Source organism: Danio aesculapii, chromosome 24 (genome assembly GCF_903798145.1).
Source record: "Danio aesculapii chromosome 24, fDanAes4.1, whole genome shotgun sequence".
Classification (NCBI taxonomy): Eukaryota; Metazoa; Chordata; class Actinopteri; order Cypriniformes; family Danionidae; genus Danio; species Danio aesculapii.
Window position 1 is genome coordinate 14,794,505 of NC_079458.1, and position 14,086 is coordinate 14,808,590.

The 14,086-nt window shown below is 31.4% G+C and overlaps 1 protein-coding gene across 1 annotated transcript in view; it reads left to right on the forward strand.

The window, feature by feature from the left end:
* Positions 1–14,086, forward strand: part of stag1b (STAG1 cohesin complex component b) — a 49,087-nt gene that overhangs the window by 817 nt on the left and 34,184 nt on the right. The window contains exons 2-3 of the mRNA XM_056450468.1: positions 12,561–12,693; positions 13,938–14,055. Coding sequence (XP_056306443.1) covers positions 12,665–12,693; positions 13,938–14,055 — 147 coding nt within the window. The 5' untranslated portion in view covers positions 12,561–12,664. The remainder of the gene's footprint in view (positions 1–12,560; positions 12,694–13,937; positions 14,056–14,086) is intronic.

Genomic DNA, 14,086 nt, shown 5'->3' on the forward strand with positions numbered 1-14,086 from the left:
CAACCAGTATTGTTTTTGCCTTCATAATTGTGTGTGTGTGTGTGTGTGTGTCTTAAAAACATAGTAGTAACGTACAATAGGTGCCGGTAGTTATTACGTTAATGTTGTATATGAGCACATGAGGAATTTAGATAACACTTAAAGACATAATTCACCAAAACATCTAAATTCTGTCATCGTTTACTCGCCTTTTTACTTTGTTCAAACATTTATGAGATTCTTTCTGCTAAATAAACACAAAAGAAGATTTTTTTTAATGTTGGAAAGCCTTATTTATATAGCACATTTCATACACAATAATAATTCATAGTGCTATACATTAACGTAATTTATGTAAAGCATAGTATTCATATATTTGTTTTGACTACTATGGATATCAATGGTTACAGGTTTTCTGCTTACTTCAAAATATCTCTTGTGTTTAGAAGAAGTAAACCCATAACAATAAACCCATAAAGGTTTGGGACTACTTAAGGATTAGCAAAAAGTGAGCAAATATTTCATTAACAAGCTTATTGAAGAACTTTAATTTGGATTTGTTAACTAACATGAGTAGTGAAATACTTCCAGAATTTCATTGACTTAAATACGATCAAGTTGTGTACAATTTATGAATAAACAAAATATTTCCACACACTAACTGGAAACTTAACTTGGCTTTCATCTGTTACTTTCAAAATTTTTTATTTTGTACTATTGTTTAAGTTTATTTGACTTTATTTGTGCTGCATTATGAGCTTTAGGATTAAGAGATGTGCTTTCAGAAAATGAATAGTAAAATAATAAATAATAAAATTAGTAGTACATTACACTTTAATGGTTTACTTTAAGAAAAATAAAATAAGGCTGAAGACAACTAAGAGTTGATATCTTAGACTTTAAAAAGACATTTCTATGACTTTTTAGCTGATTATAAACACCTTTAAAACTTAAATGTAATCAGAACCATTTGAAAATTCGAAAAACATCATTATTATTACTTCTATCTAGACTAAATGAATACTGAATGAAATTATGTGAAGCTACTGTTTATCCATCATAAGTCTGTTTTCTATTCATATCCTAATGCTCTAATGCACACACATTATATGTTTTAGATTATGCTGCTTGCTTGGATTTTTTGTTTAAGGTGAGATGTTGGCAGGTGTCGGTAAATTCACATCCTGGCACTGAGTAAGCACTGAACAAGCATTATCCAAATGTTGTTTGTGCAGTTTCTGAGTGTTGATTCAGCACTCAGCCATTATAGTAATGGCACTATGTTGCATTTTGAGAGAAAATGGTTTATTTCTAAAATAAAATTGGATTTTTCCAAAAATGCATCAAATTTTGTTATTATTTTTGTGTTTTTTAGGTTGTGCACAAAATAGTTCCCAGTTTAATGGAAAATTTGGAAATATCAGGTACTTTAATGTTATAAGACAATAAAGTGTGTTGGAGATTAAAAATGTATTAGTTTTTTTTTTCTTAAATTGGTTTTTGATTTCATAAATCAGTATGAATGCATTTTCCAATGGTTCTGATTTCATTTAAGTTTTAAGGGTGTTTATAACCAGCTGAAAAGTTATAGAAATGTCTTTTTAAAGTCTAAGAAATCAATTCTTAGTTGTCTTCAGCCTTATTTTACTTTTCTTACACTAAACCACCATTAGACATGGGACGATAACTGTTTTCAAGGTATACCACGATTTGGAAAAGTCAAGGTTTTAAAACTGCCAAAATTTTTTGCTATACTGTTTCAGGACAACAGTATCTCCAGCAGATAAGATATCCAAAAATGCTGTTTTAAATTGTAAAGAAATCTGTTTTTGAAACAAATGAAGACAGCAGAAGTCAATGATTCATTTGAATTATTCAGTCTAACATGTTTACTGCGCCAAAATATTTAAAATGTTTCTCAAAATAAAGTATATTGTGTTAAAAGGGAAAAAGTTTTTGTTTTTTTACCAAGAGATTCAAAAGGAATATATTTTAGATCAGTGAACATGGAACCATGAAATTGTGATATTTTTATCCAAGGTTATCATATCGTCAGAATCTTATACCAGCCCATGCCTAACCACCATTAAAAATGTAATGTACCACTAATATTTTTTGAAAGTACATCTCTGTTAATCCTAAAGCTCATAATATAGCACAAACACACGCAAAATAGATTTGCGTAATAGTACAAAATAAACATTGTTCCAAGTTTTAATGTCAGCCAGTACTTTACAAACCACATTGATCTGCTATTTTTGTGGTGAGGGTTTTATACATGGTCGGTGCAGCTTTGGATACTTTGTTGTATGATATAAACTTCACATATTCATCATGATAAAGCTGTTTTAGCATTTCAAGTTTATTGAAAATTGTCATGCTAAATGCTGAATGTTCTAATATGCAACCCTAATCGATCTCCAAGGGTTGGATCCTTTGTAGATATTACCGAATCACTCTGGAAGTACTTTTAGTTATTGCTTGTAAGTGTTTCTGTTTACACTGTTGCCAGGAACTTGGTGGCTTTTTAAATTAATCAAATAAAGGCAGTGGTTTGTAACTCTATCTATACATCTTGGCTTAGACTTTGTGTCAATCAAGTATGAAAGGGTTGATTTCACAATAAACAGTGGTTTATTCTTAGAGATGTCTCCTACACAAAGCTTAAATCCTTGCTTTGAATACATTGGAGCTTAATATTTAGTAGCCTTTTCCTCTTTCGCCTTTGGAGTCTGTTTGAAGGCAGTATCTTGGCAGGCTTTCACCCAAATGTGCTGATTTCATTATCTCTCACCTTTTGTAGCATGAACTGTAAGGCAGAAATCCCATATTGAGTACTTTTAGAAATTGCTGTCCTTGGCTTTGTCCCTCTGGAGAATCACATCCAGAGCTCTCCAATATTCAAGCATAGATATCGCCTGTCCACTTTTGGTCATTGGTCATTTTTTTTCTTTTTCTTTTTTACATGTTGTCTTTTTATGTGAGTTTGTTACGTTAAGATAAAAAAAATGTGTTTATAATACCAGTGAAGATTTTGTTAAGCTTAAACTGTGTTGAAAATAGATGTCTAATAAATACAAGTGATACCCGGATGGTCAAATGTATAATAAACAAGCAGGACTTTTTCTGTTGTAGTATCATGCCCTCTCCTGAGTGTGTTTTTGGCAAGCAATTTAGATGCGTGACATGTATTCCAGGAGGCCGTTGTTGCCATAGAAACACCCTCACTGTCGGTCATATGATCTAATCCTGGGATTTTATTGGCTGTGTTAGTTGGATCAATGAATGTTGCTTTTAGAGATAAGAAAAAAATCACATCACCTGTGGGATAAATGAATAGTTTTGATTAAAGATGAAGGCTTGCTTTTTTTTAAAAGCAGCATCATATTATGAATGGGTTTGAATATGTGTACTGTAAGCCCTGTTAGGATTTGAACATTTAGTATGGTGTTTCTCTCGATATCAATGTGCACGTGTATATATTTATGCTTATTTAATACTCTGCTGTTTTGGCATGCAGTGCAAACCTGTATGAAATCCTATATGGTTTGATTAACTACATTTTTATTGTAATAAGGAGTGTGTTAGAAATGGCTGTACATCATATAAAGGCAAAACACATTAAAGTTATTAGATTATTTAAAAAAATCACTTGTAAAACACAAGAGATGATATTTTTAGGAAGTAATGCTGCTTGGAAGCAATGTGTGGGTGTGTGACAGTTGTCATTTTTAGTGAAATACCTTTTTTATTGTGAAACTGCTGGGAAATGGGCTTGTTGATGTGATCGGTTGAATATTGAATATATACTTCATTTATTTCATTCATATACTACATTTTTTGTGTGTATTGCAGAAGAATTACAATCTAAAATGCCTAATTTTATAGTTAATTTTCATGATATTGGATTGTTCAAAATATATAGCTTATTATTTACTCTGAGCTTATGTATTTTTAGGTGAAATACTTTTTTATTGTGAAGCTGTGGGGAAAGAGGCTTGCTGTTTATGTGATTGGTTGAATATTAAATTTATACTTCATTTATTTCATTCATCATTTCATTCATTTACAAAACAAATTGTGTGTATTTGCTGAAGAATTACAATCTAAAATGCCTAATTTTATAGTTTTTTTAAAATGATATTTAGATTGTTTACTATGTATAGCTTATATTTACACTAAGCTTATATTTTTCTAGGTAAAATATCTTTTGTATTGTGAAACTGCTGGGAAATGTGCTTTCTGTTTATGTAATTGGTTGAATATTGAATTTATACTTCATTTATGTCATTAATCTTGATTTATTTAATCCATTTACTAATGTTTTTGTGTGTGTTGCAGTAGAATTACAATCTAAAATTCCTAATTTTATAGTTTATTATGATGATATTTAGTTTTCTCACAATATATAGCTTATTATTTACACTGAGCTTACATATTTTTAAGTGAAATACCTTTTTAATTGTGAAACTGCTGGTAAATGGACTTGTCGTTTATGTGATTGGTTGAATATTGGATTTCTACTTCATGTATTTCATTAATTTACTTCCTTTTTTGTGTGTATTGCAGAAGAATTACAATCTAAAATGCCAAATTTTATAGTTTATTTTCATGATATTTAGATTGTTCAAAATATATAGCTTATTATGTACACTGAGCTTATATATATTTTAGGTGAAATACTTTTTTAATTGTGAAACTGCAGGGAAATGGGATTGCTGTTTATGTGATTGGTTGAATATTAAATTTACACTTAATTTATTTCATTCATCTACATTTATTTCATTCATTTACTACCTTTTGTGTGTATTGCAGTGGAATTACAGTCTAAGATGCCTAATTTTATAGTTTATTTTCATGATAATTAGATTGTTCACAATATATAGCTTATTGTTTACACTAAGCTTATATATTTTTATGTGAAATACCTTTTTAATTGTGAAATTGCGGGCAAATGGGCTTGCTGTTTATGTGATTGGTTGAATTTTGAATTTATATTTCATTCATATAAATTTTTTGTGTGTATTGCAGAAGAATTACAGTCTAAAATGCCTAATTTCATAGTTTATTTTCATGATAATTAGATTGCTCACAATATATAGCTTGTTATTTACACTGAGCTTATATTTTTAGGTGAAACAGCTTTTTAATTGTGAAACTGCAGGGAAATAGGCTTGTTGTTGATATGATTGGTTGAATATTGTATTTTATATTTTATTTGTTTCATTCATCTTCATCTATTTCATTCATTTACTACCTTTTTTGTTTGTATTGCAGGAGAATTACATAAGAAATACCTTTTTACGTAAGGAAAACCTTTTTAATTGTTAAGTAGGGAAATGGGCTTGCTGTTTATGTGATCGTTTGAACTTTAGTTTGCTCATAATTTATAGCTTATTATTTACACTGAGCTTATATATTGTATTTTTAGTGTGTGTGTGTGTGTGTGTGTGTGTGTGTTTGTAAGATGCTGCGTTGTTGACGTTTTTCTAACACGTTCTAATTGGCTATTAATTCATCACTTTATATTTGTAATTATTTTGTGCTGATTTTGGAGTAAATTCTGTTGAATATTACTAATATAGGCGACACGGTGGCACAGTGGGTAGCGTTGTCGCCTCACAGCATGAAGGTCACTGGTTCGAGCCTCGGCTGGGTCAGTTGTCATTTCTGTGTGGAGTTTGCATGTTCTCCCCATGTTCACGTGGGTTTTCTCTGGGTGCATGTGAATGAGTGTGTATGGATGTTTCCCAGTGATGGGTTGCAGCTGGAAGGGCATTCACTACATAAAACATACGCTGGATAAGTTAGCGGTTCATTCCGCTGTGGCGACCCCAGATTAATAAAGGGACTAAGTCGAAAAGAAAATGAATTAATTAATGAATCTCTAATATAACTAATAATAAAATAACTAATAATATCACTAAATATAACTGAAACATATCATTGGTATGCAAAGAATGTAAGAAACCTTCTAAAGGCAGGAAATGAATAGAATTTTGAATACCAGCTGTTCAAATTCTGTGCGCAGGGTTCCTAAATGGACAAATTCAGTTGCAGGATTGTTGGCGGTTAAGTAAACAATGTTGTATTTATTTACATGACCTCTTCCTATTTTATAGGAAGGGCTCTGGATTATTATTAATTAGAACACTCTAAATTGTAGTTTAACCCAAAAAAGCCATAGCACTATACCAATTCAGATAAATACACAGTCAATCTGGTACAAAATTACGTTTCTAAATTTACTTAAAAATGATAAAGCAATCAAATGTACACAAACGAAAGAAATTAACCCTATAACTGCCCACTCTACCAAATGGTTAACCATATTTTGACTGTTAAAGTCATCTAAAGAATGACTGTTTTAAATGGTTTACACACACAGCATTGTTGGTTTACAAAAAAACCAAACAAACAATACAGTAGCACTGCTATTTGATTTTGATTTTATTGACAAAAAAATAAGTGTTAAATAAAAAAGTGAGAAATATTTTATGACATACTTTGAAAAATAAAGATAATTTAGTGTTTATAATCTTTTATTTAGATTTTTTTTTTAATAAATTGGTCGTACTCTTCATATTTTTCAGATATTTCATAGTATGTGTGTTAATTCCTGTACTTTTACCATAAACCGACATATGGACCATTTGGTAGAGTTTGATATTTTAGAAATTATTGACCTTATTCTAAAATGCGGAAGTGCGCCTGTTTCGTGATTGTTTTAGAACTTCCGATTAGGTCCCCTATGGGAGAAATGACTAGGAATAATAAACGGCAGAAAACGGTCAAACTACTTGCTCTACAAACAAATGTTTGCATTACTATACAGACCAAGTAGAATAATATAATAAGAAAATATCAGTTTGCAACATCAAGCAGCATAACGAGCAGTTTTTAATGTCTAAAAATGAATGGAAGTGAATGAGACCGGAAGTCTCGAGCCAAAAAGATTCAAATGGCTGCGCCCGCTGGTCGGCAAAGAATAAGGTTGAATAGGATGCGTTGACTGTGTTAACTAGCGACATTAGGAGTTGAAAGAAATGCAATCCAAATAAAAAAAACTCAAATAAACATCAAAAGTCAAAATGGCATTTAGAAAAGCTCAAAAAACAGTCCAAATAAAATCTTTCATGTCATCTTCCTAAAGGCTGAATTCCACATTGACGAGCCACACTGTAATTTCTGTTCATTATTTAGAAAGACTTTGTTGGGGATTCCTCTCACTGCGGCCCACTCGCCTGAAAAGACCTCGATTATGCTGATGTCTTGAGACAGATTTTGATCTTTAAAACATCGAGTTTTCTTTCAAACCTGAGATGGGAATGAGCGCGCAAGACAAAGCTAGAGCTAACACTGCTTTTCTCACAGGCTCTCAGGGCAATTGTCAAGCTATTTTCAGTGTTTCACAGATCATTAGAGACTGCTGTCTGTCCTCAACTGTTTATGAGATGAACAGACGAAGGGAGATGTATAAATCCACTTATTCTGCTCTTCTAAACTAGCCGATGATAAGTTAAGATGGATTTATGAAGATATCATTGGTAATAAATATGATATAAATGAGATGCATATTAAAAGATGGATCACATAATTTAATCACCAGTGTAAATAATTAAGAAACAAAAGAGGGAATGGTGCATATAATGATTTCTGTTTGAAATGAGCTTTATTTGTTTTTTAAAGCAGGTTTACATGGTTAGGATTTCAGAAATGGTTAGTTTTTTTATTTGGAAGACACTTTTATATTTATATTACATTTGCAGGGCTCATTTTGGTCCATCAAATGGTCCATTTGAGATGCAAAATTGTCAATAATTATTTTTGCTATTTAGTCTTTATAAAAACTGCATTTTTTAAGTTTTAAGTATAAGTTTTAAGTAATATTTTGTATAATGCAGTTTTAATTTGTGATCTTTTATTGTAGCTTATTTATGTTATGTGTTAGTTACAAAATGGTTATACCACAAACCATTTTTTTCTTGTATTTAAGGCATAGTTCACCAAATCTGAAAATTCTGTCATGATTTACTCATCATTTTCTTGTCGCAAACCTGTTTGAGTTTTCTTCTATTTAACACAGGGGTGTCCAAACTTGGTCCTGAAGGTTCCAGTGTCCTGCATAGTTAAGTTGTCCTGCAAAGAAAGTTATTTTTAAAAATGCTGAAAACCTGTAGCCATTGACTTCCATAGTATTTCCTACTATGGATGTCAATGGTTGGTTTTTTAACTGTTCATTATTATTTTGCTTGATTAGATTCATCTTAGGTCAGACAATAAAATATACATAGTTTTGATGCATATAGATGCACTGATACAATTCACCAAACAAGAAATGATCAAGAAAACATAATTATACAGTAAATAAGTATATGAAAATTACGGTACAATATCACATATATACTTTCCCAGTGATGAGTTGCTGCTGGAAGGGCATCCGCTGTGTAAAACGTGCTGGATAAGTTGGCGGTTCATTCCACTGTGGCAACCCCCGATTAATAAAGAGACTAAGCTGAAAAGAAAATGAATAAATGAATGAATTACAAAGAAACAAAAACATATACACACATAAGATAACACTACCCCCCCCCCCTCCCCCGCGCCTTTTTTTAAAATACCTTTGTGTAAAATAGAAAAAGGAAACTTGCAATGATTCGAAAGAGTAAATTTTCACATTTTAGGTGAACTTTCACTTTAGTTAGACCAGGGACTTTCAAACTCGGTCCTGCAGGGCCGGTGTCCTGCAGATTTTAGCTCCAACTGGCCTCAACACACCTACAAGGATGTTTCCAGAATGCCTAGTAAGACCTCGATAGCTGGCCCAGGTGTGTCTGATTGGTGTTGGAACTAATCTTTGCAGGACACTGGCCCTCCAGGACTAAGTTTGGACACCCCTGAGTTAGACTATTCAGATGTCTGTTCTGGTAATGGAGATTGTTTACATGTAAGATGTTTTTGCAGTAAATTATTATTATGCAGCGTAAGCATGAAAGGAGCTTTTTATTGAACAAAATCATTTAATCTCTGCATGCAGAGGTTTTGGCATGCTGCAAACAGCATTCAGTGGTCTGATCTGTCTTCGGTACAGCAGACTGAAGTATATTAATATTCATAGTGTCTTTTTCACATTACTGATTCAACTATAAGAGCCCTGAGTAATTTGAAAGAAATCTGTTGTGCGTAAACATTGAAAATCGCCAGTTCAGTTACCATCATCAGATGCTGCGGAAAAGACATAATTGGTCTGATTTAAAAGCATCTCGCCCAGGCGGTGCCAAGAATAGCCTCATTTCACTGTGATCATACAGTGCAAAGCATTTAATAGTGTGTCCCTAGACTCTAATGAATCTGTGCTGCTTGCTCTAGCAGCTCGATGGACAAGCTGCAGGCCCATTAGCACATTCGCTGATCCATTGACTTGCTTTCAGGGCTTGTTTTGAGCAGTGCCTTTAATGGCCACCTGTACACTACTTTTTCCAATTTGACCTCAGAGCATGAACACTTTATTCTGTGGTTTTGTTCACACCTTTTTGATTTGTGTTTTGAATAGATCTGCAATCCATTTTCCCTCATGCTAAAGGTTAAATGCTTTCACTCATATTAAGTTAGTTTAAAGGGAAAAAGTTTATACGGATGCATCTACAAGGATGTACAATCACACGATAAGTAGCCTAATACTAAGTGCTGTTTTATTCAATACGCAGTGGGTCACTTCATGGGAGCCGTCATTTAAATATCACATGACTGGCCAAACGCCTATTTATAACCCTGGTGTCATTAGATACTTTTGCTGGTAGAATAAATTAATCATTTCTGACTGAGAGCATTTTTGGAGTGATTAACTGTTACTGAATATTTTGCATGATGCTGACTGCAGGTGGTTATTAAAATCGGCATCAAAAATATTATATGGGTAAACTATAAAAGCATACTGTAATAGTGACTGGGAGGTATTGGAGCACTGGTTAAAAGAACCAGTTGTTATATATTTTAGATTGTTTATTTAGCTAAGCTTTATTTAGTTTAGCTAAGAAAAAAAAATCATAATTTGTTATACATTAAATTTTTTTACTACAACTTTTTTATTTATTTTTAATTTAAAAAAACAACTTAATAGTGTTATCTTTCTTTATTCAAATATATATTACCTGCATTATTAAAGATGCCTATCTTAAGGCAGTGTTGCCAAGTCCTCTGTTTTCCAGCTGAGTAAGTGCTATTTTTCCAGCATGAGTAGTAATTGATTTTTGTTTTTTGTTTTTTAATTCACAGATTTAACTGGGTAATATGCTTTTTATATGCAGGGACCCCCAAGAACATTATTGGGAATATTTAGATTTAGGCATATTTTGTTAAGAGGTCTTGGCAACCCTGTCTTGGGTCATTACGGAGATTACTGCCAACAAGACTGTCTTGCCTTTACATTTACATTCTGCAGGAGATAATCTGGAGATTATTTAGCCCATCATTAAGTCTATTTATTTACTCATATATATATATATATATATATATATATATATATATATATATATATATATATATATATATATATATATATATATATATATATATATATATATATATATATATATATTCAATTTCTTTATTAATTTCAGTAATGATATTGAATTAATTAAGGGACATAGCTGAAGAGAAAATGAATGAATGAATGAAAATTATTAAATGATATGTACATTTTTTGAGGATTTATGTACAATAAATCTTCAAAAATTTAAAGTTTGTAAATATTTTGTGTTCATTAGAGGATATTTGGCAAAATTCTGTGCTGAAATGGCAACAAAAAAGTCCACGGATTCTATCTGGCTCTGTTTATAAGGCAGTTTCACTTTTTAAAATAGGGAAACCTGTTCGGTAACAGCTACAAAAAAATTCCACAGTGCTCCTCTAAGTTGCATAACTTTCTAAATTAGTTGAATATTGGGTGCTTTCAAATAATTAATTTATCACAGTCCATTTAAGTTGTTCCTCTGTAGTGTTTTGCTGACACTGACATTTATATTGTGCATATATATCGTGCATTCCCAAAAGGATTCTGCTCTCTTCACTGTCACCAACCTCCTCGCTGAGGTGTAAATTACATTTTCTTCTCTACGCTCTGCCCTCAGTACATACTACAGTTAATGCTTACTCGTCAGAAGAAAAAACACCTTGTAAAAACCTTCTGCTTTTTATATTGTTAGTTTAATCAGTATCTGTTTGTTTATCTGCTGCGCATCTCTAGTGCGCTCTTAAGTTTGACAACATTTTCCTTTTTCCAGAGCAGGAATCCAGAGTTTTGGCCTGGTCATATTTACTGAGAAATCAAAATGTGTGTGGGGGAGGGGAATGCTATAGATGCAAAGACGTTTTATTTTCTCCTTATGTCCACTTAGAATAGCATGACGACAGTTTTCTCTTTAAGGGAATTCCAGCATGCTTTCCTGTTGAACGTCATCCATACGCCTGCTTGACGGTCACATGCAGCAATTCAAGTGCGTTTGAACCCTCAGTATCCACTGAAACATCTATTACTACGGTGTGGAAAGTCTCCTCTGGGGGTGGGGAGCCATCTTGTGTTGGTTAAGATCAAATCATTTGTGAAGATGCATCCAAGTGCTTTGTCTTAAATCAGTCAGGGGTGGAAATATTTGCTTTTCATATTATCTCATCGCAGAGGTATACCCTGATCTAATTTAGATCCATCAACGTCCCATCCCGAGTTGACATAAATGTGTTTAGACATCAGGTCTGCCTCCTTTTCTGCTGTTTCTACAGCAACAGGGAAAAAGCCTTGCTTGGGATGCCCCCTAATGGCAGTGTTTTTTTTGTCAAATGCTCTGTGATATTTTGGCCTCAAGTAAAGGTGATTTAATACAAATGTCATTTTGTTGTAATGAAATGCAACCGTAATAACCATTTATTTGAGTTTTGGGCTATTTTTGTGATCCTGGTGCTGGTTTTTGGTTTCAGTGAAAAAGCATGGGTTGTACTGTCCCTAGTGGCGGTGTGATGTTATTTGTTTTGGGATTAATAGAATCAAATGGTTTGGAATAGTAATGTTAGTTTTATAGTTGTAAAAAATATATTATTTATAAATAGTAATTTAATATATTTCTTTTATTTTATTTTTTATTATATTATTATTATTATATTATATTTTATTCTATTTAACTTTGTAAAATATTGTCATGAATACATGTAAAATATTAATACATAAATGATTTTTTGCAAGAATATTTAAGATAGATCTTACTTAAACTACATGGAAAAATGTATTATGTATATGTTAATTTAAAAACGCCATTTGAAAAATGTTTTTTAAAGTTTTATTTGTTAAAATTATTTATTCATTTGTTAGTTTAGATTTGACTTTTGAATTGCATATTTATTTATTATGCAACTAATATATATATATATATATATATATATATATATATATATATATATATATATATATATATATATATATATATATATATATATAATATATTACTAATACATAATGTATATAAGTATATATTCTGCCAATAATTATACTTTTATCCTGATCTAACATACACTTTGATTTCAATCCTCAGGTTATGTGGTCTGAAGCATTCTGGGGCTGAACTGAAGAATAGCAAAGAACTCAAGCCATTCAAATTCATCTCTAGAAAACTCTAGATTTGTCAGAAGACTCAACATGATCAACTCTGACTTCCCTGTTTTACAGTAAGTAAATAATTTTTTAATGTTGGGACAAATTTCACATGCGTTCAAGTGATAAATGTTCAAGTGATAACGTATACTTGTGGACAACGATTTCCTCTGGAGGGACTTAACATATTTAAATGTGAATCCTTCCAAAATTGTACAATATTTATCAAAGGCAAACCTTAAAAAACTTTTAGACTTTTATCTTATATTATTTTTGTTGTTGTTGTTGTTGTTTTTATTTATTTATTGTATCTTATGTATTATTTAATTTAATTAATTTATTTACTACTGCAGTTTCATTATTAGAAACTGCAGTATTACCACCATTCACAATGTGTCCGGGGGTCTTAAAGTCTTAAAATGTCTTAAATCTCAAAAGCTAAATTTTAGTTCTTAAAAAGTCTTAATTCTACTGAAATATTGTGTTGTAGGTCTTAGCTAGCCAATCTGGCCATTAACACGCATACAATCACCAACAATCCATCTCAATAAAATTTTTTGATTTAAAAAATAGCATTTAATTACTTACAGTATCATTTGCTTAAAAGAACTCCATTTATTTACTGCTGATACTGACCTGACCTGTTTTTTTATTATTAAATTATTATTACTGTAGACTGAAGTAATTGACAGCAATGTTTTGTTCTATTCTTGGTAAGGCTTATAGGGTTTGTAAATGGAAATATTTCAAAATTAATAAAATAAATATTCAAATTAAATTATTGTCATTTTTATTATTAAATACATTGTAATAATTTTTTGATAGGGCAAGTGAAAATCTTTTCTAACTGAAATGTAAAAAAAAACCTTAGCATTTAACCTAGTTTAAGTCTAAAATTTAATTCATAATGGTCTTATAAATGTATTAAAGTCTTAAATTTTACTTTTGTTGAAACCTGCAGAAACCCTGCATTAAAATATTTGGGGTTGGATTTTTTAAAAATTGTTATTATGTGTTTATAAACATAAATTAAATGTTTCTCTTATGCTCACCAAATTCATTGATCTAATGTTAAATAGTAATATTTTTGCAGTGTGAATAATATTTGACTACATTTAATAGAATGTGCTCAATTTACGCATTGTATCTTATGTATTATTTATTGCTGTAGATTATTTTTTAGTGTTATAATGGTTTTATTATAGTAAAGTGATATTTATGAAGTGTTTTAAATTTGATCTGGTTTTAAATTAAATAGAATATGAAACTGATATGGCAATAATTTCAAAACTTTCTCTCTGTGCATTGCTCTGTTTAGGGACTCGTCAAATGACGGTCAAGGGGACACCATCAGTCTGGCCATGAGCGTCAGTGAGCTGGATGATCCTGAGGTGGGAAAAGGCAAGAAAAAGAGAGGCAGGCCTGGAAAACAAGGAGTAAGACCATAATTTCAACGCAGATCAACTA